The sequence below is a fragment of the Colius striatus genome, chromosome 8 (assembly GCF_028858725.1).
Source record: "Colius striatus isolate bColStr4 chromosome 8, bColStr4.1.hap1, whole genome shotgun sequence".
In the NCBI taxonomy this organism is placed as follows: domain Eukaryota; kingdom Metazoa; phylum Chordata; class Aves; order Coliiformes; family Coliidae; genus Colius; species Colius striatus.
Window position 1 is genome coordinate 8,527,645 of NC_084766.1, and position 25,420 is coordinate 8,553,064.

Here is a 25,420-nt window from a genome sequence, read left to right on the forward strand (position 1 = left end):
AGAGATATCACTGTACCTTATATAGTGATATGTAAACTAGCTTTAATCTCACTTGCTCAGACACCAGATGGAGTCAGGGCATGTGTTACAGTGCAGGTTATCTGCCCAAGCAAATTTTCAGGACTCAAGTTATTACGGCTCCCACTGAAATTTTCAGGACTCTCTCAAGCTCCCATGGCTCCCACTGAAGCCTGTGCTGCTGCATTTTCACTCTTGCCACTCCACGAGCAAGCTCAGCTATGCTTACATATGTTGCATTCACCTTCCTGCAGTATTGGCTTCAAATTTACTAGGCTGGATCCTGTATCCCCCTTGCTCACCCCTTCCATACATATTCATACTATCTCTCTGGACTATTGTGAGCCACTTGTTTTCCAATTCCTTGCTTCAAACCCTTTCCCTGACTGTAATAAGTCATCTTGTCTACTCCCCCCTCCCCCCTTTTCCCCAGCTAATATGTCAATCTAGTGAAACTGGCCTTACCTAGCTATTCCCCCTCTTCTAACCCCAGCTTTTGTTAGGGCTTCCTGTCTCCTCAATGGCTCATCTTTTCACACCCAACCAGAGACTGCAGGTGCTCTCCCTTCTCTGAGCCAGGCCTCCCTTCCCCTGCCCACACCCAGACCCCTCTCTCACACTCCTGTTGACACCAGTGGCTCGCAGGCTGACATGGGCTGCGGGAGCAGGCACTTTGGGCTCCCCTGTGAACATGAAGAAGAGACAACCCCAGCGGGGCTGCCTACCACCATCTCCTGACAGACTGCACCTCTGCCTAAGCTGCAGCCCTCCACTTCTGGCCATCTTCTAAAATGCATTATCCTTCACACTGCCAGTGAAGAGGGAGCTTTTAGGGACACTGAGGAGGAAGGTGGAGAGTGAGACACACATAAATACACACATGCAGATTAGAGGCAAAAGACCTCATGAAATTCTCCTGAGGCATCACAAGCCCTAGCATCTTGTGTCCTCCCAAGAAGTCTGACTCCCTGTTTTGATGTTGACAGTAAGAGATTAGTCCCAGTCAATGGGTAACACAGAAATCTGCCTAAAGAATATCTTCAATGCAGTCTTAGTATATAATATGATGATAGGAATTCTCTTCAATAACAAAGAACAATAAACACCATTTTGTTGAATGGCATTCAAAAATTAAAAGAATATCTAGAATTGTCTCACTGTTACGAAAAAAGTATTTAATGAAGTCAAACATGAGTGAAAAACTATTTAGCTTCCATGATTACAATTTATTCCTCTAGAGAATATTAAAAGCCAGATCTTTGGATTTTGTAATTGATGGAACCACATTCACACCAGCCCAGCACTGACTGAAAACAGAAAATGTGTTTGCTATAGAAAAAAAGGCTTTGCATATAATATACTAGTGTTTCAGAATAATTCATGCATATAAAATTTGACCCTTTTTAGCACTTAGATCAGATCACTGCTAAGATCATGGTGAGAACTAAGATACCTAATGAACAAATACAGGTCATACATGACAAAACTGCCACAGGCAGTTCAGGCTATTTTTGTCCAAGATGAGACTGCCTGGAGCTAACTTAACTTTCATGTTAGAACTCCAAATTTCTTTTGTTCTTCCCCCAAGCTTTGGATAGTTTTTCATCCCTGAAGAGACACACCAATTTTCTTTTAATGGGCATTTCCCATAGGAAGGAAAAAGCAGACAATGCCATGTAATTTATTGTTACTCAAAAGACAATAGGGTGCAGATGGCAGCAGAATGTGGCCCACTGAATGCATCTTCAACCTCAAATACTAATTCACAACTGTCAGTACTGGAAGTTGTCCACACGCACATCATAACTCTTACTTAAATTAATAAAACTTGAATAGTGACAAGATATTCCATTTGTAGTCCGTTTTCTATCAGACAGAACACAAGTCATCAATATTTTAAATTAAAAATTCAAAATCAGCATTATCAGTATTGCTCTTCTGCAAAAAATATTCATAAATAACTGAACAACTTGAAAGTTGCTCTTTAGAATATTAGAAAAGATGACTATATGGTTATCCTAGTTGGCCATCTACTATTTTACAATGGCAGATCCTACTACAGTGCAGCATGTGTTGCATTTAAACTAACAAAAGTCATGAAGAGTAGGTGCCTGTGGTGTTATGCTGCCTTCTGAACTTTTAATCAATGTTAACTTACAACGGGGAAAAAAACCAAAGATGTCCTTTTCTTAACTCCGTGGGATAGAGTAGGGAACTTTTGCAAGCTATCTCCCATTTTGCTAGTTGTGCTAGATGGATGTGTCTCCTGTGTTCACCAGTGTGAAGGTCCAGATTCAGATTTCCTACGATATCAACAGCAATTAGAAACCAAAGCAACTTTTGAGTACTTTTTTCCACAAGAGGAATGGAAAACTGGTTCTGAATTAAAAGCTGGCCTCTCCATACAGTTCTATTCCATTCAATGCAAGAGCAATTTGGAGAAGGTCAGTTCTTTTCCGTTATGATCTGAGAGTGAGCTCATGTACTGTGCACATATAAGCCAAGTACAGTAGCAAGGCTGACCCAACAGGCTTTTGTCAATCTTTACTGGGTTATGGAAGGCATTATCGTTTCCACTGTATTTGCAAACAAAGTTATGGATTGTCTCCTAGTCTTCACAGCTACATATGGATTCAAGGCAGACTTGTTATTTGGAAAGAATCTAAACTATTTGATGCTATGAGGCAGCACCACGACATAATGGAATAGCATTCAGTTTTCATAGAGGAAACCCTAATCGATTTATTTCCCTTTGAAAGCTATGGCTTTGGTTCTACAGATTATTGGACATGTGGCACTTACTCATTCTCATTATGAAAGAAAATAATTTATTACAAAAGGACTTTTCCAGTTGTTCTTAAACACTAGTGCATGGTCTAAGCAGTAAAACTGCTGTGGGTAGTTAATTTGAAACTGTATTTGCACATTGCTTTTATATTACAGGTTTTAGTTAATTTCAGTATTTCCCCCAACTATTGCTTTAATGATGGATTAGTTTGGTTTTGACTGTTCATTCAACAGGTTTTTGTCTGAACATTGCAAAAGCATGTTCTGCATTTATGAAAGAGGTTAAACTTTCAAAGTATCAGCTTCCTTGCTTTTACCCAGAGAAATACTAGCCATGGTTATCAACTTCTATAATTGCCTGGTTAGTCATCTGCTTTTCCCCAGCATTACTATCAACTCTTCTTTTAAACATTGATGGCATGGGCATGCTTCTTGCACAGTGGCTTATCCTTCTTGGAGTAGAATGGCTGACCTTCCAAATTCACGTGGCATACCTAGAATGAATAATAAAGACATTCAGGAATCATAAAAAATAAAAGAGAAAGACATGATTATCACTTTGGAGTGTATTTCTCTTCTGCCCACACATTTCAGAAGGGTATCTGATTTCCTGGATCAAAGTGCATGCCTTAGTAGTTCTCCTACTCCATGTTGAGGTTAGGCTCTGATTTGCATCAGCTCTCCTCTCTGTACTTTCCTGCCGCCACTACCCACTAAGTTTACTAGTTTCCATTAAAAATCCTCTAGGTTTTTTGCACAGTCCTCTAGGCAGCTTTGGCACATCCCAGCAGTGCTTGTGTACGCTGTTGAAGGACAGTGGCACATTTGAGCACATGCAGCTAGCTCAGACTTTTAAGACCTAGATTCTGATCTTTTAACACAGGATTTTATAAAATCCATGGTTCCAGGGATCCCATCCTTCCATGATACCATTAGATAATCATTCCTATTATTACCTTGGTACAGTTCCTTAAGTGATCAAGGAGTGAGTCTTTCAGATAAGAGTTCTCTGCTTGGCTACAGAAGTGCCAGTGTTGACAAAAAGCATGTGAGAATGTATGGCCAAGGCAGGTTTAGATCAGCTTAAACTGCCCTGTACAGATATCTACACAGGATAGTGCAACACATCTTGCAAGGTCAGAGGTGACTAGAACCACTGAAAGAAGTCAACGCATCAGAATCTAGGAATAAGAATAAATGTCCCTAGTGCTTATGGCAGGCTTAAGACCACTGAGTGAGAACATTAGTGATGTGCTACTGCAAAAGGAAGGAAAATCATGTGAAAGAACATGAGCATGGCATATTACAAATTGAGTCATGTGTTTATTTGCATTTGACTTCACCCACTGAAAGAAATAGTTAGCTTCTAACAACACTGTGAGAACTGCATTAACTAAGCTATCCCCTGCACAGAGAATTGGTTTGCTAATTTAAATAAGTGTGTAAGAATGCAGTTAAATGAACAAGCAAAAAAGAACAGCAGATATTCAGAGAAAGTGTCATTTATAAGCGACTTATAGCTGTTTAGTTTGTGAGAGAAACTCACTGTCTTAGTATTCCTTTCTAAGTTAGAATGTCAAAATCACTTCAATTTTCACAGGACACTGAGGTCACTCCCTTCCAGGTACCCTTGAAAGACCAACAGTTGTTCAGCTTTAGATATTTATAAACACTTCTATACTTTCTACTCTTTAAGCTACATTTTAGAGTTCAACAAACATTAGAAACTGTCACTGTCATTTCTGGTGTTGCCAACATACTATTTTTAGCTAATTAGAGGTTCTAGATATTACTGCCTTAGGGGTAATATGTTGTAGAGCAGCCCGGCTATATTAGAACCATAAGAAAAGTACTGTTTATCGTAATGGCTTTTACTACTTTGCCTGCAGAATGTGGAAATATGGCCACACTATATAGCTGTACACGCCCCCCATCCCCAGACTGATGAGTTTGACCAACTTCTGTGCTAATTACTATTCATTCTCTTTGAACAGACTCCTTTTTGCAAGTTTCAAAAAGCATCCTGCATGGAAATACAAACTCCATTGCTTCATAAGTAACTTTGTGGCTATACTGTTCAGTATGGTGTTAATGTATTTTAAATCCTGCTTTATCTTTCTTTGGTAAACATTGGAAAGAGCAACAGCAATAGTGGTATGTGTTACTGTATGTTTTCTCTCAAACTGGATGTTTTTATTAGAAAGCACTCACTTGTCATGGCCAAATTTAACAATTCTAGTAAAAGTTTATGGAGGAGAAGAGAAATTACTCCCATCCTTCTCCATCTGCAACTAAAAATGAAATTCAATCCCTCTGCATCCTTAGGCACATGTTAGTCATTCCTGCTTTTGATTCTTGAGCTGTTAGTTTATGTTTTTTGAGTATAAAGAAAACACATAGTATTTGGTATAGAACCTACAGCACAAATGAAGCAAGTGTCATGCCAAGTGTGTCCGAGAGCTTCAATGAACTTATCTCCAGCTTCAACAGGAAAATCACAGCCATGGCATTTTGTGCTGAACAAAGCAATATAATCTAAAATAAAACAAAAAAGCAAACTTAGAACAAACTCAATGTAATTGTATTTAATCCAAGCAAAACAGAAAGTTTTCAGGGGATGATTTTTTTATTGTTGTTGCTCAGTTTCCTACTGCATTGACTGAGACACACTGACATTTCTTTCTTTTCTTTCATTATTGAAATATAAACTCAGTACAAAGCACAACAATTGTCCTTAAAAACATAAAACAAACAAACAAACATGACATTTTAAGTTATATTTCTCAGATCAGTTTTTAATGAGCTGTAATGTCTGTGAAAGCTATTCATAAGGACAGATGTGGTCATACAAAACAATCTAATGGTCGGTGGTACTTTAAGGGAAGCACATAAATGTAAGTTTAAGTTTCCATGACTGGATTTATGTTCTGTCTGCATTAATAGAGAATTTTATGGAAACCTCATACTGGCTGCTTAATACATCTTGACTTTGAATATCAAGTGCAATTTGGAAAGACCCTACATTGAAAAAGATTAGCAGAAATTCTAAAGGTACGTGGTCTTTGTGAGAGTCACTAGAGTTTATGGCAAAACCTTCAGTTCTAAAAGGTAAATGCCAAGTCAGTCATGCTGTATGGTTTTTATTCTTCACTAAGAGTTACTCTGCTTTGTAAAATAGGATTTGTACAACCATGAGGAAGGAATCTCCAGAGAGAAGTAGGCCAGCAGCTCATTAAACAGACAGAGCTTACAGAGGGAACACCTCTTAAACATTAACTTGCTTCCAGACCCTGTCATGCAACTCATTTGCATGGCAAGTGCCATTTATTAAACCATATTACCCTTTCCATGGTTTGGGGAAACGTCTTTTCCTTTCTTAGTTGGCAAGAAGCAGTTCATTTGTTTCAGCACTCAGAAAACAAAACTGCACTGCCATGTGTTGCACAGCTGAGCAGAGCTGTCTTTTCACATACGTTGGTTGATCAGTTTTAGAGTGAGGCAGTATCAGAGGTCATAACTGAAGCAACTTAGAAAGAATGTGAGTCGAAACCCACACATTCTGCATAGAACTGCCACTGCAACCCTAAAATCAATTTTTGTCCCATAACATGTAAATTTCAAGTGAGCACAATCTAGGAGGAAAGGGAGGTGAATTGGGTAACAAGTGTAGGACGATAAATGGAAGGTAAGTATAATATGTAAGGGAGAGAAATGAGGTAAGACATTCTAGGACACAGAGGCAAAAGAACAGTGCTCTGACAGTCTATCAAGAGGCAAAAGAACAGTGCTCTGACAGTCTATCATATCAAATGGAGAAAAATATAGACAGAAACACTTGTACACGTCAAGAGTGGAAACAAAAACCATGCTGAATGGGTAACCGATTATATTTTGTTCATTGTCTCTTGCGTTGCTTCCACACAACATGGAGCAGATGATTTCGGAGCTGAATTGTGAAGTTTGCCATACCTTTCTCACAGTAAGGTTCCCCATCCTCCATGTGAAAGAGGCTATTCCCAAATGGCATCTTGCAAGCAGCACAGACGAAGCAACTTGTGTGCCAAGTCTGTCTTAGGGCATGCATCACTTCCTGCAAACAAACAAGCAAACAAAAATCTCCAGCAGAATAACACACCCTGCAGCTACCTAATAGAGAACAAACGTGAGACAAAGGGGCTCTCAATTTTTCCCTTTTGTATCAGTCAGTCCCCTCCTCAAAAGCAAGCAGTATGACAGAAATTGGGCTCCTTTGGAAAGAAATAGAAAATAGGATGGGAAACTCTCTAGAATTATTTGCCAAAATGAAACAACATAGTTCAGCAAGCTGTTTGTATCAACATGCCTAGTCGCTGTTGCAGGAGAGATTCTGCACAAAGCTGCTGATTATTTTCTCCTTTGTTTTGACATGACTAGTAAGAACTTTTCAGTGCAAGAGTATGATTTGTTAAATACATCGTGAAGAGTAATTTTCTCTCTAGGCCCAAGAAAAGCGTGCACGGGACAAGTGATTTAAGTTTGACGTTTCAAAGCGACAAAGATTACGTGCTTCTTCATGTATTTCTTTAAGCTTCTCACAAGAATGCTTCACAAGCTATTGTGAGAATCTAAACAATGTTCCTTAAAAGGAACAGGTTCTTAGAATTTAACTGATGTGAAAACGAGTGTGTCTGTTCCTAGGCCACGTGTTGATCACAAATAAACCAAATTCTGGGCAACTGATGTTCTCTTGAACTGAATTATCGAGATTTTATCAGCTTCTTTCTTCTAGCCAGTATGGAGCAATCTCTAGCATTGCTTCATTCTTATCGTGTCAAATCAGAGTCTTCCAAGTTCGCAACCCGCTGTGCTGAGCTGCGATGCACGATTACCTGCTAATTTGTTAATCCTACCTGTGCCCAAGACACCGCTCAACAGCCTATCTCTGTCACACAGCCCAGATTTCAGAGGGTCAGCTGTACACCTGGTGTAAATTCAACTTCGTTACAGCATTGATTCACACCAGCTGAGAATCTAGACCCTACTTAATGTTGCTTCCAATTATGTAAGTAGATTCTTATGCTCTTTTAATTATATTTCATCTCTATTGATCATGACAAAAGGGATTGAAGTCCTCTTCCATGCCTTCAGTCCAGTGAGTAGACAAAATGGATAGCAATCGTAAATTAGACTATCTCATTAGAAAATCACCATTTGAGATTCATTAACTTCTGCTGCTGTTTGCAAAACAACTACCACTGATAAATAGGTTTGGATCCGTCTATGAACCTCACTGAGCTAAGATGCAAAAGACAGATTGAGAAATCTTATTAATATAAATAGAGGCAGCTGGCAGCTTTGCTGTTTTCCTGATGAAAATCCATAATGGGGAACTGATTTGAGGCAGCATTAATTAGGTAAGTTAAGTCAGTACTCTGCTGTAAAATTACTCCTACTGCTGTGGTAGCAAACAAGACTTGGATGGAGCCAGAGCTCCAACATAGATGTCTGATGCTGCCATCCCTAATTGTCAATTGCTGTCTATGCCAACATTTAGACAGAAGTCAGAAGGTGACAGCTAAGCAGTGAAAAAACAAAAGTGCAATTCCCTGCTTCCTCATTTAAGAGAATCATGTCAGAGATTTACTTTAACTGCATGCATAAATACACTGCTAAAATGGTCTATGGTATTCCAATCTCATCACCATCTAAGGTATATGTAGAGCAAATCTCCTTGCACCTAAGTGTAAGTACATTAACACAGAAGTGACATCGATTTTTGCCTTTCTGGAATTCAGATACTTGTATTTGTTCTGTAGTTTCTTAACCCTAAGAAGTCAGCAGAATTCCTCTTTGCAGCTGTGTTCCAGCTACCAGTGAGGTGCAGCAAGAGCAATGGGCTTCTTCCCAAGACCAGTCATACCTCCACTGAAATTTAGACTTAAGTCCTGCATAAGAAAAAATCCCAGCTCAAGTCTCTGACTACAAATATAAGGAAAAGATTGATAAAAGTAACACAGTGTGTATTGGATAGCAAAGAACTATCCAGAAAGTGTTACTTGTTTTACACTCAGTGAGATGATAATCAGATTAGAGAGTCTGTCTATGAGTTCAATAAGGTACAGAAATAACCAAGACTTCAGATAGATAGAAACTGTTATAAAACAATATGTTTCTCATTCTGAAGTAATCATCAGGCTAGGAAATTCTTATTAAAAAAGGGAAAATAATGAAATAGCTACATTCTTTGCTTACAGTCTAAACTATTTCATTATTTCAATGAACCATCCAGTTGGAGAAAGGGTTAAGCTTGTTCTCTTACCCCCATGATCTTAGTGTGGCATCTGGCACAGGTTGGTGCAAAGAACTGTTCGTAACAGCGCTCACAGTACACACTATTCTGCTCTTCCACAAAGCACATATCAGCCAAGGATGTCTTGCAGTAAGCACAATTGAATTCTTCTGGGTGCCAAGAGCGGCCCATGGCTACCAGAAAAGGACCCCTGTAGAAAGTCAGAATTATTTTATTTGTATCACAAAAAAGACGGAATGACCTTGATTATGAACCTGCTTTGTTAGACACCAAATACAAGCATGACAAGCATTCCACTCGAACCAGGAAGGTACTTGTTAAAATAAGATCCAAACCTCTGAACAGAAGTGGTCTTTTTCAAGATTCTTACTCAAACACTTTATGAATTGGTTAAAATATTTCATTAGTGTTTAGTCATATACATTGGATTTAAAGGCAACTCTTGGAAAAATCAATTGATTTCATATGTGTAAAGTTATAAGAGGTCTTCATAAACAGCTGCAAAAACAACAGGAAAACTCCAAGGACTGTAACACAGAAGATAATGCTAGTAGCTGGAAGCATGAAAAAGCAGGCAAATCTCCAAACCTACACACCCACACCTTACAATAGCTCCTGAAGTCCCCTGCCTTCTTTTCACCTGAAAGCACGACATGTAGCATGTTCTAGAAATGTCAGACTATCGGGTGACAACTTGGTGTTTGATTTTATGGAAGACACCTTAAATTCATTTTTGTGATTTACTTTGGAGTGTAATTAGGTATAGTGATTATTACTGGAGTCTTTCAATTTCAGAATATATAAAAGACAATAATCACCAGTTCCAAATCACCAAACTAGCTCCTTTTAGTGGGGGAGATTGTCATTAAACATGGCTTACTTAAAGTTGGTTAGCAGTCCACAGGGTAACAATGGGCACTGGTCCAGCAGAATGAATTGGAAGAGAAGGGAGAGGCATGCTATGAATCACTGGTAATAGAGTGTAAGCATTATCTTTCTCCAGACACAAAAGCAACAATTACATGTGTGCTGTTCCAAAATGCTGTCCTGTTCCTTTTCTCTCCATAATTCTCCCCCTGACCTCCCCAACAAAGCTGCACAAACCTCCTTCAAGGAGTACCTTAGGACCAGAAACTTATTTTTAAAAAATGAAGTGTTTTCCCACAGCATCCAAGAAACAAACAATGAGCATGAATAACTTTGCAGTGATAAAAAGCGAACCACACAATAGCAAATGAGCTCTGGAAACGTTAAATTAATGAAGCAGACAACAGACATCCTTGCTGGGTAATTTAACTGAGTCTTAGGCTCTGGTACTGTATATTAATGTACAATAACCAGTCTCTCTGACATTTTTTTTCGCTTCTTTCCTCATCAAAACCTCATGACCTTACCGAATTATGCTGTTACAGTGTCCACAGAGGGGAGTTCGGCTACTGGCTGGAAAACGCTCGGCCCTCTGAACTGTTCCCCGGGCTACTGGAGGAGCCTGGGAAGAAGTTGAAACTGGAGATGGGTAAGCAGAAGTTGAGGCAGGAGATGGTACTGGAGCACCCCTTGGTAGGATGTGCTTTGTGACAGTGGTGGTGGTTTTTCCAGGTGCAAATTTCTGGGAAAAGGAGTCATCTGTTACCCAGGGAGGGCGACTTGCAGGCTCGGCGTTGGCAGGGGTGTAGGAATGAACTGGTGCTTGTGCTGTTTGAAATATCCCAAAAGAAACCAAGAAATATTTTAAAGTCTTTTCTTGTGATAGCAAAATATCAACACTTACCAAAGGGTACTCCACAATACACAAAAACATAAAAGCTTCAGATGAGACTTAATTACGGTCCGTTCCATCGTTGCTCGTTAATTCTGGGCTAAAGCCAAGGATATCAGCACAATCACCGACTTTTAACCCACATGTGTTACAGAAGTCATTGCCTACTGGTTTTTACAGCTTTTATAGAGATGATTTTCAAGGGTATCTCTTCATTTTCTACTAGGAATGGACGGAATTATGACAATTCTGTCATAATTCCAAAGACTGCCATATAATCTGTTTAAGAGAGGCTAAAAACAGAAAGACCAGATCATGTCAATGAAGTTTAGATGGAATTCCCCATAATTTCACTAAGAAGATATGCTTAAGTTTTGATCTCATTATATTCATTAAAATGCAGCATTTTCCACTGATGTCACAGTTATCTATCATTTGTAGGTTTTACCCCTAGGTTTCTGAAGAAAAACAGGCTCACACAGGGAACACAGAGATAGAGAGCACTGGAAGCAATAGTAAGGGACTCAGTTCAGTTCACATGACCAGCAAGACAAAGCCAACAGCACTTAGAGGAAGGCCAGGCTTGCGGTTATGACTGATCTCAGCTCAGCTCTTGGCTCTGCCACAGACTTCCTGTATAACTTCGAGCGAAGCAGAGTATCTCTGTGCCTCAGTTCCCACATATAAAACAGACATGTTATACTTCCTTTCCTCCACCCTTTGATTGTCACATAAAATCTTCAGTGCAGACTGCTTCTGTGTTTCTTTGCACGAGGCTCTAATCTTGGGTGGAGTTTTATCACATAAAAATAAGCAGAAGCTAGAGGCTGCACATACCGACAAGTTTTCCCATTGCCCTGCTCTTTTCAAATGGCAGATCTTGCATTGCGTAGCATTGAAGTCACTGCCCGAGAAACTGCCTCACTTTGCCAAGTACAGGAGCACTAAAAGCAGCTTTTCCTTTGCAAGGAAAACAAAATGAATTATTGTTGGTTTGCATGAGGAGGAACAGAAGCTGGGAGAGTTGAAGTGTTTTGTCCAAATGAGAGCACAGGTTTGAGAACTGAAGTCAGTTCTTCTGCAGTCTGGGCAAACAATGTGTGTGGTAGATCCCGGTGCCCATTAAATGATGACCAAATACAACATTTACAGTTTTCAGGGGCTTGCGGGTAGAAAGGTATTTCAGCCAAGAAGAGGGTTCTGAGTGTAATATGGATCTCTGCATAGCAGTGGTGAGAAGATGATGTTCTCCTTAACGCTCCTCCCTGCCACATAAAATAACAGCCATTATTGGCAACTGCAGGTGTTTGAATTGCATAGCTATCAATCCACTGTGATGATGACCCCAGTGATCTTTGGTTTCCTTTTTTTTTCACTGAGATCGAAGTTGAATCTAATGCATCTTCTTTACAAAATCTTCTTGTGCTACACTATCAACAAACTTTCTGCTTCATAAAACTGAATCCTACCTTAGCTTGAGGCTTTTTTTTTCCCTAACTTGGGAATGGTAAACAGTGTTTAAAGATTTCAGAACAGAGGGTTTATATGCAATCTCTTCAAATCCCGAGGCTGTTGCTATTTATGTATTATGGTATTAAGCTAGGCAAAATTAAAAGGCAATATTTCATCTCTAATTGGTGAGTTCAAAAGGCTCTCACCTATGAGGCTCTCTAATTAAATGAGGTGACTTCTGGCTCACTCAAGCTTTGTGAAAGGATTCTCCCTTCCTCAAGAGCCAGTTCTTGTTTGTGCAAAGCACAGCAGCGTATCCCACAGCGGGCCTAATAAAATGGCCAGAGTTCCAGAAGTGAAGAATAAATGCAGCACAGGTACCATTTCTAGGATGTCTTTTTCTATGATTGTTTTTATTAAATTCAACTTTACCACCTCTTAGTTTTTCACTTTTTCTTTGAAAGATAAACAGTGGGAAGGAGTCCTTCTCTTTCATTCTCTCTATCTCCTATTTGTTTTTACTCTGTGTATATTTTCTACTTACCACAGTAAAATAAAGCAGCAAAATATCTTTTTCCAGTTGCTGAAAGAAGATGCCAGGGGAATTATTGCAAAATGACACATGTTGAGTGTTCACAACTGCTCCAAGTTCTCTTTCCAGCCATTACCATTTAATTTTACCAGCTTGATTTATTACAACATATTTTCCTCTTGTGAACAGGCTGGAATTACTACTGAACTACAACAGTATCATTGCAATGTAGTACAAAGGTTTCACTAACTTTGAGATTTTAGCTATTGTTATTAAGAGGGACTTATTCTCTCACTGCTATATCCCTAAGCTTATATGAACAACTCTCTTGTCTTAGCAGGTACTGCCATACAAATTCACCTTGATTACCTATTTCAGTCTTCCAGCATACACGTAGCAGATGTAATGTGCTGCTAAGGTTCAACGTATCAGAGAATATAGCATTGTCTGAGAATAGCAGTATTGTCTGAGCTGACCCTTAACTGTTCAAAAATGAATACTTTGAATAATTCAGTTACCCAGCCTCTATCACCTTGTTTCTTTCAGACCTCAGAATCTCTCAGAGTAGGAGAGAAAGAATGGGACTACTGTTATCCTAAGGGAATGGCAGGAGAAAAGGTCTCTCAACAGCTATAAGAACAAGACAATTCTTTGCTTCTGGGGAATTTGGAATTCTCCCCATCAAGCTCTTCATTTACGGTCAACAGATATTTTTACTCCAGAAAAAAAAAGGCACGGTACCAAAGATTCATTTAGTAAAGATTCATGTAGTCTCAAATGCTTTAGTCTAACATACTAGCTTGCAATGTGAAAACAATTGCCCTTTGTTTATTTTTTTTGTTAGTAGAACACAATTGTTATTCTTAGTAATTTTCTAGTAACAAACATAATTCATAATCACAACTGATTTGGCTCATTGTACACTAATGCCTGCATCCTTGAAGCCCCAAACTTTCCTGTATGCTGTTCCAGTATACAGCAAATGTCAGACAAAGCAGGTAATACAACAAGTGCTTTCTAAGAAAACAATATGCTTATTCAGAAGATTTTAAAATGTAAGGTGGTATGTAACCTGCTGTTTGAGTAGCTCACATGCAGAGGATTCACTGAAAAGTTCACTGAGATGTGGGAATCTTTCCAGCAGTTTCTAGAAGAGTGCATCAGGTGTTTATATGTGTAAAAAACGCTCAAATGTAAGTAGTCCACAGATTTAAAAGGAAAGATCTGCTTTCTTACTTTTAGGTGTCATGTTTCTTGGCTGTATAAAACTGGCATTTGAGTTGCTTGGAATGTATGAAAGCCCTATTCTAGCCTGGGAGAGCCTACAAGGAAAGAACACACAAGTATTTTCTGCCATCTAGTGGGCTTTGACCAGAAAAGACGTCTATACTCTTAAAAAGTGAGTTATGAAATGTATGGTACAATGAATCCGTTCTTGTATATTTCAAACTCCTAAACAATACAGGGACACTGTCTCTGCCAACTTTAATGCTACTTGAATTTTTTCTTTGTAATATATCACATTAGGTATCACTCTGAATTTTCTCCTGCCTTCTGGAGTACATTATGTCCTTGCACTGCCTGCAAAATAACAATCTCCCGCATGCAAGTAAACGATATATGGAGCTGAAGTAAGTTTGTTGTGACAAATATACATAGTGACACAGAACAGTTTCAATATTGTGTATTTTTAAGCCTTTAGTGGGAGGCAATGGGGCTCAAAACCAGCAACGTAAGGAATTGCAAAGAAGATGCCCATCCCAGGAGAAAAAAAACCCGTAACGTTGCATCTTATTTCAAGTCTAACTGAACATCCAGCATTCTTGTTAACAGATACAGCTAATAATTAGATATAGCTACAGATTTATTTCTGTGGCAGGATTTTATGTTGAGGATTGGAGTTTATACTTCCCCTGAATGAGCACAGGGATTAGTATCAATCAATCAATGTATTTAGGAGATAATTTGACTTGCCACAGTTTGTTCTGTTCTGCATTATGGAAACAAATCCCCTGTTTTCATCTTTCTTTCTTTTGCAAGACAAAAATAACAACATTTGCCTTCACTGAGAACATGGTATATGCTGTCAGACTTAACCAAAAGCAAATGGGGAGACGCTGAAACCTTTATTTACTTTGAAACCCTTAAATAGCTCATGATAGCTCTGAACTGGCTTTTCCCACCTTTTAATCTCAAATACAAAGACCAATCAGTTGATCTGTCTGCTTTATGTCTAAGAAAAATCTCTGCATTGGTTTCATTTCAGTAGATCTAGAGATAAAGCATGACACAAGACAGAATTCACGACTGTTAGAATTATTGGCCTTTTTGTATTTACTTGACTGTCAAGACATAAATCAACTTTTTAATCCTCTTGCTAGGATCAGAACAAGCTTAATTTGAAACAGAACTGCATTTAGACTTATATTGCTGCCTCATTTAATTTGTTCGATTTGAAGGTTCACATTTTGGTCATCAATGGCTTTAGAAATTGACTCCATTTGTAACACATTAATACAAAGGGAATTTAAATATCATCAAGGAACATATTTTCCACATGAATGAATAACCAAATATATTCCTTCAGTAACTGGATCTGTGGGAAATGGAAGTCAAAGCCTACGTTTGACAATTTCAATATATGGTCTCATCTATTTTGCAAATACGTCCTATTCAAGCTACATTCCCTTATTTTATCTCCTTCTTGAATTGTGCATTCTGAAGCTATCTTATCAAATCTGAAGTTTCATTGGGATCCTAATTGGTTGCACTGGATTATTCTCCAAATGTATTTCTTTTGAAAGATCAGGCCACAGATTTTTTTATTACAGACCTTTCCCTTGCTTTTATTCTTTTTCCTCCATTTGTTCCACGTTTTTATTCCAAAGCAAAACACAAATACAACATAATCCTGTTTCCTCTGATAATCTGAAGCAAAACTAGCAACTAGCAGCATTTGGTTCCATGTATAGAAATCTTCCTTGGTATGTGTGCATCCTACTGCAACATACACATCCTTTGCATTTTCTTTTTCTAAAAGGCATGTGCATTACTCTCTGAATCCCTTCAGTACTCTGAAGTCACCTTACCTGGCTGGTAGACAGAGGGCTTTATGCTGGCAGTAGTAACAACTCTCATTTTTGGAGTAGCAGAAGCAGCGGGGCTTTCACTGTAGCTTCCAGAAACTGGCATTGGTGTGTATGACTGGCTTGTGTTTCTAAAAGCAAAACAAAGGTATAAGCAACTTTATAAACAGCAACAGTTACTGATTATGGAATAACAGATCTGGCAGGTTCCAAAGCACTCCAAGAGGAACTGTCCTTGAGAGCTACAAAGAGAATACTGTGAGATTCATTAGTCTTTATCATTGTGAAGAAAGGCTTGGACAACTCTTTGGAAAGACAGATTTCCCCCAAAAGGCTTCTAAATAATGACAAGTTGTTCTTGTCACAGAAAAATAACTTCCTGAAGGAATAGAAGAAATGTTTTAAAGGAACTCTCAGTTTAACAAGGGATCAGACTTCGGGAACCTGCACATAAAGTTTGGGTTTTCTGTCCCTCTACAAACAAATGGGCTTCTTGTGTCTAAGATAAATCAATAAGAAATAGGTCACTGACTTAAAAAGATATTGTCTCAGCACAATTACTACTACTACTACAAATACTAACTACCATTTGTAAGCATTGTGCTCTTTTCAAAAAGATTGTAATGACCTTCAAAAAACATTTCTAAAACTAACACTTTTCCCTATTTAGATTGTAACCACAATTCACAGGAATTTTTCTACTGTTCAGATTGAGCTAACCCTAAAGCATGTGATATGCAATATTATGATGCAATCTATGTTTAGATTGGATATTAGGAAAACTTCTCTGAAAGGGTTGTCAGACACTGTCCCAGACTGCCCAGGATGGTGGCAGAGTCCCCATCCCTGGAGATATTTCAAAGCTGTGTAGCTGAGGTGCTGAGGGACACGGGCTAGTGACAGGCTTGGCAGTGTGAGGTTAGTGGTTGGACTCAATCTTAAAGGTCTTTTCCAACCAAAATGATTCTGTGATTTTCCAAGATAAACTATTTTAGTGGGTTTGTATTCACTGTAAATTCTGTGGAGAAGTGTGCTGTGATTTTGTAATTGACAAAGCTGTCCAAAGCACAGCTGTACTTTTTACTTTCCATCCTTACCATCTCTTTCCTGTTGATGCCTCCTCATGTATAGTGCCTAAGAACACACTGCACTCGGGGTCACTAGACAGAAGATCATTGCTCCTTCTGTACTACAGACAGGAAGATGTACACTTCATATACAGCTTTCAAAATGCCTTTAGCTGAACACATACTATCAAAAGACTTTTCCTTTGTTTAAAATCTACTATTCAAGGTAAACTAGACAGAAAACCAGTACAACATACTTACCGTTACAGGATCAGCAACTGATATTTACCATGTGGATTAAAAGACTTTAAATCATGTTTCATAGAGCCTAAATCTGAAAATGGCACACATTCAGGAAAGTCTACTCCCAGATGTGCAAGTCCATTGCTAGAAAGACTCATTTGAGGCTCTCTTACTGCACAAAATACATAAAGAAGTTCTGAGCCAGATTAGTGATACTTAGACTGTCATGAAGAAAAACAGGTATTGAAAATTCAAGTGGTTCCCAAACTTTATAGCATGGCAAAACCATGCCACTAGATTTCCTTGTATGCTCAGGAAATGACATTGAACAAAACAGCAACAATACACAAAAAAATGTATTCATAGTACCAAAGCCAGAGCAAAGTTAAAAGAAGTGAACCACTGAATCCTTTTACAAGTGTACGATACATATTAAACACAGTAAGGAAGATAAAAAGGTTTGTCAAAGAGAAAGTGTTAAACCACATCATTAAGGTTTTTAGTGAGGTTAAAAGATTTACCAGAATTTCAGCTGAGTGAAATAGCTTGTGATTAAAAGAAAGGGGGGAAAAAAAAAAAAAAAAAAAAGAATAAAAAGATGTCCTAAGGATCAAAGATGTTTTAGTGGAACAGGAAGCAATGGCATCTCACCAAGCACTGAAAGCACCCCTGCTGAATTGATCCGTAGCAGCTAATGGCATGTGAGAGGCAGCAAATTAAATACTGGCTCTGAAAACTATTAGTTGTCAGAAGAAGAAAGAGTAAATATTGCTAAGCAGATCATTTTTATGTTAACACCTCACTAGACGCCTACTAGCAGCAATAAATTGGTTTGTTAAGGGCTTTTGAGGTAGAGTAGCTGCACAAAACATTTTTATACCTCTTTGACTGGTAGCTGACGGAGGTGGAAGAATGCCGGTTGAAACTAAAATGAGACAAAAGTTGTATTTGAAAGACATATACCAAGAAAAATGGGATATCTTGTCCTACAGTGAATTCCTTATTCATAAGAGGTGTTCTTAAGTGTTAAATGAAACAACATGTATATATTTATAATCACATAAGATTAGTATTAATTACATATTGCTTCTCTTATTTAAGAGTCTGAAGTAAGCAGGTAGATTTTTTTTCCTTGAGGAAACAGCATCATTTCAGAACTTAAATGACTCAGTTATGTAAACACAGAAAGTACTAAGAAGCCTCCACAATATATGATATGAGAAACAAGAGCACTCAGAATGAACACAGCTCTTGTCTAAATGCAGAGCAATACGGGACTATATGTCATCCACCACAGCACACAGGAGCAGAGCCCACATGTGCCAGAGTAACTAGAAGCCTGTCAGATGCCAGTTATGTTCCTATCTTCTGGAGAAGAGTTTTTCTTCCCTTTCCTACAGACAAGAGTGCTTGGATGAGAATCCCAGGATCACAAAAGCTACACCTTTCTTTTAGAACTATAATTTTAACTCTTTCCTTCACTTCTCCTGGTTTTGTATTCCCACAGCCAGTCTCACTGGCTGCCCTGCTTTTACCAATATAACCAATCGCATGAAGACCTGCGTAGCTTACTTAAAACACTCCTGCTATACTTTCTTCTTGTTAAGTAAGATCATAAGTGAAAAAGCAAGACAATGTTGCAGATTTAAAAGTTACACGATCAGTTAGGGATTAATTGACTTAGTTCAAACATTTCTCTTGAGTAAAATCTGTATAATGTTCCTAATATTAGGTGTTATACATAGGCCTTGCTCACAAAAGCAAATTCACTACAGAACTGCATCTATCAAAGTTTAAAATCAGATTTAAATAGTTAAGGATGTTATTATTAGCTACTATGTACAATTCTCACTGAAGGTAGTAGAATACTAAGGATGTCTCTCATTCAGGTATATAAAATTATACCTCTCCTAGCAACACTTATATAGGTCCTAAAACATAGACTGATACAACTTGAATAGATGTCCTCTGTCTGGACAGAGTAGTCACCAAGGCTTCAATTTAATGGCATGTCCTGACTGATGGACACATTTCAGTCCTCAACTCAGAGAAACACTCAGACTGTGTCTCTTCTGTCACTCAGAAGCAACGGGTTTTGCATGTCGGTGTGTAATCAAGCTCCAATATGTGCAGTTATTGTCACTTAAGAAGCAAGAGACTTTCTGTGGTTGTAAGAGGCTTTTAACTGTCTCCTACAACACCTATGTAGGACCTTTTCATCAGAGATACGTGATTATTCAAGCTGACTGAGAGTAAAGCAAACAGTGGATGAAATAGTACTGTCATATTGAAGAGCCTAATCATACCACAGGACTGAACAAAAAAGCAGTGTAAGAATTACTTCTGAAATGCTCTAAGTACTCTCTCAAGTAACAAGTGACAGGATAAGAGGAAATGGCCTTAAGATGCACCAGGGGGAACTTTAGATTGGAATTTAGGAAAAATTTCTTCCTCAATAGAGTTGTCAAGCATTGGAACAGACTGCCCAGGGAAATGGTGGAGTCACCATCCTTGGAGGTATTGATGTGTGGCTGAGGGATATGGATTACTGGTGGGCTTTGCAGTGCTGCGTTACATGTTTGACTGGATGATGATAAAGGTCTTTTCCAACCTAAACAACTCTGTGATTTTCAGAACACGAAAATTAGGTCTTCTTAAGGTATTTTATGATGGGTACCTGCAAATAATGGATTCTTGCAATAACTCATCATTTTGGAATTTTGAAAGTTCATACATAGAACTAGATCTCAATAGCAGTAAACATCCTTGCATCTGTTCTGACTCCAGTAATATTGTCATGTCATTCACCAACTTCACAGTTTAATTGAAACTAAAGGCACAATTAGTGTACTTCCACTGTAAGAGGATTCCATCAGCAGTTAATTTTATTTATTTATGATTGATGAGCTCCACACAGGCGCAATTCCTGTGGCTGGGAAACAGCCATGTCTACATCCAAAAACTCAGAACTCTTCTGATCTTCTGTTCTGTACCTATTTCATTTCTGCATTGGCTTCAGTGATGTGCAGCCAACACTTTCAAGTATGTACATATGCATAGCACTTAACTGCTGTTTTGTATGATACTCTTGAGAAAGATAGTTACACTTCTTGATGTCTAGTCTTCAAACTTGCATGCTTTGTTCATTTCAGACATCACCTTTGGGTTATTCCTAACTATGTTTTTATATCAGGATAGGTCAAACCTGGATAATTGTCAAATGTATTGTTAAATCGGTGTTTTGTTATTTCTGAAGGTGTGTGTTGAAACAATGAATCTTAAGATCTATTGCTTTCTTTTCTGTTAGGTTTAACAAAGTGTTAACGAAAGCAATGAAAAGGCTTAGCAGGAAGGTAATATAGCAGCACTCTCTTTCTAGAAATTGATGCTACCTTTTCTTATCAGGGGTCTTTCATTAGTTCCAGTTAAGAGCATAATAAAAGAAGGCCTGTGATCCTGTGTTTTCACCAGGAAGGAAAAAAAAAAAGCTTGTCATTCTCATCCAGTGTCACTAGATAAGTATTTTCATTTTAAGATGGCAAAACCAGCACAAACCAACCAGCTGAAATACCTTTGTCAAAAAAGTTCTTTTAGTCACATATCCTAAATCTAAACTGTCTGTCTTCTAGCTTGGCTTTAATGTGAAAGGTAAGCGAGAAGGCTATTCCTTTAAACACATCATGCTGTTCAGTAGTCTCTACCAACCCAATCTCTTAAGCAGCAGAAAACCTTAAATCAGAGGGAGTAATATGAAATAAAAACAAATTAAAGAAAAAGAAGAGAGCTTTACAGATATACCTAGACTGAGATGAGATAGCAGATGAAATAGTGGAAGCTGCTAATGACATGTCCTTGGACCCATGGGAAGGCTTAGGCTGTGAAAGAGAGCCGGAGGGTGCAAACACTCTGCAGAAGACACAGTAAAAGCATGAAAGCATGTACAAAATAATTTCACAGGGACAAGAATGGTGACATCAGAATCAGCTCTGTTGGAGTTCAGACACAGGAGGACCGCTGCATAGTTACCAGGAACAGGTTTTCTGTAGCATACATCTGCAGACTTACAGAATAGCACAACCAAGCACATTCCTACAGAAGACAAGACAAAATGCACACATTTATGTAAAAAATAATAAAAACAGAGTCTGTGGATAACTCAGACACAATATTTCAGGACAAGACTTTTGTCAACAATACATGTTTTTATCTGGAAGATCTGCAGATGTTTGAGTCTGAATTCACGCTGAACTTTTTATCATGCAAACAGTACCAGACAAAAGATTCTCCTATTTAAAACACAAGTCATTGGCATGATTACTTTAGTAGAGGCATCTACTTTTGAAGCATATATTAGATAATCCATTTTCTTCACGTTAAGAGTTTCAACGGAGGGATAAAAATTACTTAAACTGTATAATTTCATGTGAAAGTGCCTTACAGCACAGTTCTGAATTACACAATAATACCTTATTCAAACCTCCTTTCGTGGCTGGATGATTGATTTTCTTGCACTGGAATAAAAACACTGGAGACTGGTAGGTCACAGGTAAAAACTGACTAGAAGTGAAAAACTAAGTAGTTGATATACATGAATAGTTCAAGTCAACTAGCAAAAACTGAACAAGCAGTAATGCCTACTTCCAATCCCATTTACACAGATCTAAGAAATGACAGACTACATCTTAAGTCACAATTAAAGTAGTTACATTACTGGAAAAGTGGTTTCCTTGGATTTTTTAAAATATGCTGAAATATATCTCTTTGAGGAATATTCATGTAACAAAAACAAAGATAAGAGAGTAATATGCACCAGAGAAATTCCCTCTTACCATCTTCAAAGTTAGTATAAGGTAAGTGATAGCAGTATAAATCCCACACGTTTCTTCAGACTGACAGCTATTCACGTACAAGTGTAACTCCTACTGCAAGTGTTAGGAACACATACCTACTCCAAACTCACTTCAGCTATGGAGCTGAATCTCATTGGAAAAAAGAGAGTAGAAAAATCCAATAGAAATCAATTTACTATGGAGAAAGTCAACCATCGATTGTGTGGTTTTATTGATGTGTTACTCACCCATCGTGTTTTACTGACATCTGCTATGACGCGAGAAGCTCAGTCACGTGAGTAAATGACATTTTCTAACTTTCCATTTCATGCCATCCTGCAGAAACACTCACTCACTGTCACTCTTAGAAGGGGTTGTTTTAGTTTCATTAAAGTGGTGAAAAAACATTTCTAGTTTTAACCCTGGACTTACTCTCTGAAAATATAAGTTGTATATAAAAAACCCTTAAATCTTAAATCGACTTAAAGTTACACTTTTTAGGATAGTTTTACTTTGCAAACATCAACAATGTACTTCAAAATAAGAAACCACACCAATATATATAAAAGCATATAAAGGAGGTTACAGCTTTGACATACTACATTCTTAAGTTAAGAATGTGTATGCAGCATTTCCAGAGCCACACAGGGGTATATTTGCAAAAGGACAAAGCAATGAAGCATTACCTTTGGAAGGAGGATGAGACAGACTCTTGCACTACTGAGGTGGTTGCTGGTGCTGTCATCAGACTGGCTGTATTTTGAGCAGCAGTAGCAGGCTGATGCGCTGAAGCATTTGGTGCAGGAGCAGAGGCAGAACTGGTAGACACCGGAGCATGCTCAATGGGGGTACTAATTAGAGTTAAATTAAATAAAACAAGAAGCATCTTAAGAAATTGCATATTTAAATGTAGAGCACAAAACCTACTATGTTTGAACCTGAAACTGCAAACATAGTAGCAGGCTGTGTTACTGAGGGAAAAGCACAATTATGCAAAGAAAATAAGACATTTGTTAGGCCTTTCAGACTGCAATGCAGTTTTGGTTTTCTTGACTGAAATTTATCCCAGGTATTCTACAGCATTTAAGTCCTGCTCCCACTGAAGGCAGTGGTAGGAAACATGGCATGCAGCACTTAAATGCTGCAAAGAGCCTGTCACAAACTCTTCGAGCCTGGATAAATTTCATCCAATATTTCCTCATAGAGCTGAAGTTTATCTTAGGAGTAAATATTTTAATTAAATGAAGAAAAGCAGTGTAAAGGATATTATCAGAGTCCTGTATCAGCAGGTTTCCTGCAAGTTCCGACAGCCTAGAAATCTAGTCAGCACAGTTTCATGTCAGGTTTCATCAGTTTTGTGCAACACAGGTAGTGGAAACTTGTTTAAAAGTCCATTCCTAAATTCACCTTACATTACACTGGCCAACCCATCGAACAATAAGGTGCCTTTTTATACACCTGACAGAATGCAAAACACAATGGGAAGATGCAGCATGAAGTTTTACACCACCAATTTTACAGCCACTTGGGCGGTGAACTCAAGTTGTTATCCTCCGGCTCCTCTTGTGCTGTTGTCGCACAGGTAACATGGAGCAGAAAAAAATATTAACAATTCATTTTCTCTTTATTTGATTGCAAAATGGACTATTTTAAATAAAGAATAATAATCTAGTCTCATATCCTGTGGCCATTTTAGTAATCTACTGAACTACTAGTGTCTTTCATCACCTGCTATCAGAGCACCCAGTGCTCATTAACATGCCTTGCAGCCTCACTCCAATTTGGAAAGTATTACTCATCTCTCACAGGCAGACAAATGGGGCAAAGTTAACTGTGAGAAAGCTTTGCAAAATAGTTTAGTCAAAGCCATTCACTGCTAAGAAATGAACTCAATCTTCTGCGAGGTTCAGTTTATTGTCTTCCACTAGCTTTTACATCAAATGAAAAACAACTTAAAAAGAGTCATTAAGGGGACTTATAAGATTCAAGTTCTTTGCTGACTGTTTCACTGAACTTAATACTGACATAAGAACAGCAATACAGATCTTCATTACTCACTTGTCAATAAACCCGACAAGAATCACTAGGTCATTTAAAATGAAAACGGGAGTGGAAGGAGAAACAAGAAAAGATAAAAGCTTATTTTTGTGTTTAGGCAGATTTTACTGTGGACTTTATTAACTATTATCCACAGAACAAATAAGCTACTGAAAAAAACCCTAATTTCAATTTAACTTTTCAGATTATTATACTACTTTGAGGCACAAATTTCAGTGACAATATAAGCATGTCCCCCAAACATAAGGATTCTTTTTCTTGATGCCCTATTATGCACAATAATAGATTCATGTAAGTAGATTTGTTTTCTTCAGCAGTTATCCCAATACTAATATCCTAATTACTGTACATGACAGTTGTCTTGTCCATGAGCAGTGGTATAGGAACATAAGGGTTATATTTTTACTTCTTTTGACATAACTCCTAAGTATATGACAACATCTCTCTGGGTTCTTGACCAATTACTCCTGTCAGGCTGATAGAATCTGGCAATTCCCTCATGCAGGGTACAAAGAATGCCCAAAATAGTCTTTCCTAAGCACAGTAAGTATCAAATAACAACATAAAGCTTAGAGATCCATGACTGTTTTTTGGCCAAACCTTAGCCCTTAAACATTCTTTCTCTGTTTCTTTTTCCTGTGTGAATTTGCCACTGTGTAAATATTTTCTCTGTCTTTCAGCCATTCTAATATTTTCTTTTGCTTCTCTGAGAAGCAAAGACAAGTGATACTCCTCAGGACCTAGAATGAGTGCTTGGTACTTCAGAACTTGTGATACTTCTTGTTCTTCAAGGGACAGCCCTATTTCCCCTGATCTCTTCCTCTTCTGTGTCTTGGTACTGTTTAGTAGTCTAAATGATGGTGTCTTATTTCAGCAGAACACTATTGTTTGATTAGCTGAAAGGGAAGTGTGCTTGTTATGCCCATCAATTTCGAAGCTGAATGCCACCCATCACAGAAGTGGAAAATCAGTATTTTCTCCCTTACGACTTTCATCTGCATTTCTATATCTAACAAGTGAGCTCTTGAAAATACTCATCCTGTTTGCAATTCTGGTTTTCAAATCATTTCACCAGAAGTTTTGCAACAGTTTTGCACAAGTTTCTCCATCATAACACTCATTTGAAATTCACATCAGATCTTCCATCTTGATGCACTTCCAATATGTTGAAAATCCTTCCACTTAGCTAAAGAGCATCAATTCCACAGGCTATGTAGCAGAGTAGCTGTGCATTATACCTCACAGCTATGGACCACGGGCCAGCAGTATCACATTCGATACTGCCAGGAGTTGGTTTGTC

At 38.2% G+C, this 25,420-nt stretch overlaps 1 protein-coding gene across 5 annotated transcripts in view; it reads right to left on the bottom strand.

Moving 5' to 3' along the window:
• Positions 1–1,903: 1,903 nt before the first annotated feature.
• The window catches only part of LDB3 (LIM domain binding 3), a 118,291-nt gene continuing 94,774 nt past the window's right edge, over positions 1,904–25,420 (bottom strand). For 4 of the 5 annotated variants that reach the window (XM_062001225.1, XM_062001226.1, XM_062001227.1 and 1 more), the window contains 9 exons: positions 22,749–22,913; positions 21,032–21,139; positions 18,114–18,158; positions 15,927–16,054; positions 10,489–10,789; positions 9,104–9,284; positions 6,775–6,895; positions 5,225–5,340; positions 1,904–3,299 (listed from right to left, as the gene is read on the bottom strand). In XM_062001225.1, the coding sequence (XP_061857209.1) occupies positions 3,210–3,299; positions 5,225–5,340; positions 6,775–6,895; positions 9,104–9,284; positions 10,489–10,789; positions 15,927–16,054; positions 18,114–18,158; positions 21,032–21,139; positions 22,749–22,913 (1,255 nt within the window). In that variant the 3' untranslated portion in view covers positions 1,904–3,209. The remainder of the gene's footprint in view (positions 3,300–5,224; positions 5,341–6,774; positions 6,896–9,103; positions 9,285–10,488; positions 10,790–15,926; positions 16,055–18,113; positions 18,159–21,031; positions 21,140–22,748; positions 22,914–25,420) is intronic. The other variant, XM_062001228.1, reaches the window with a different exon arrangement.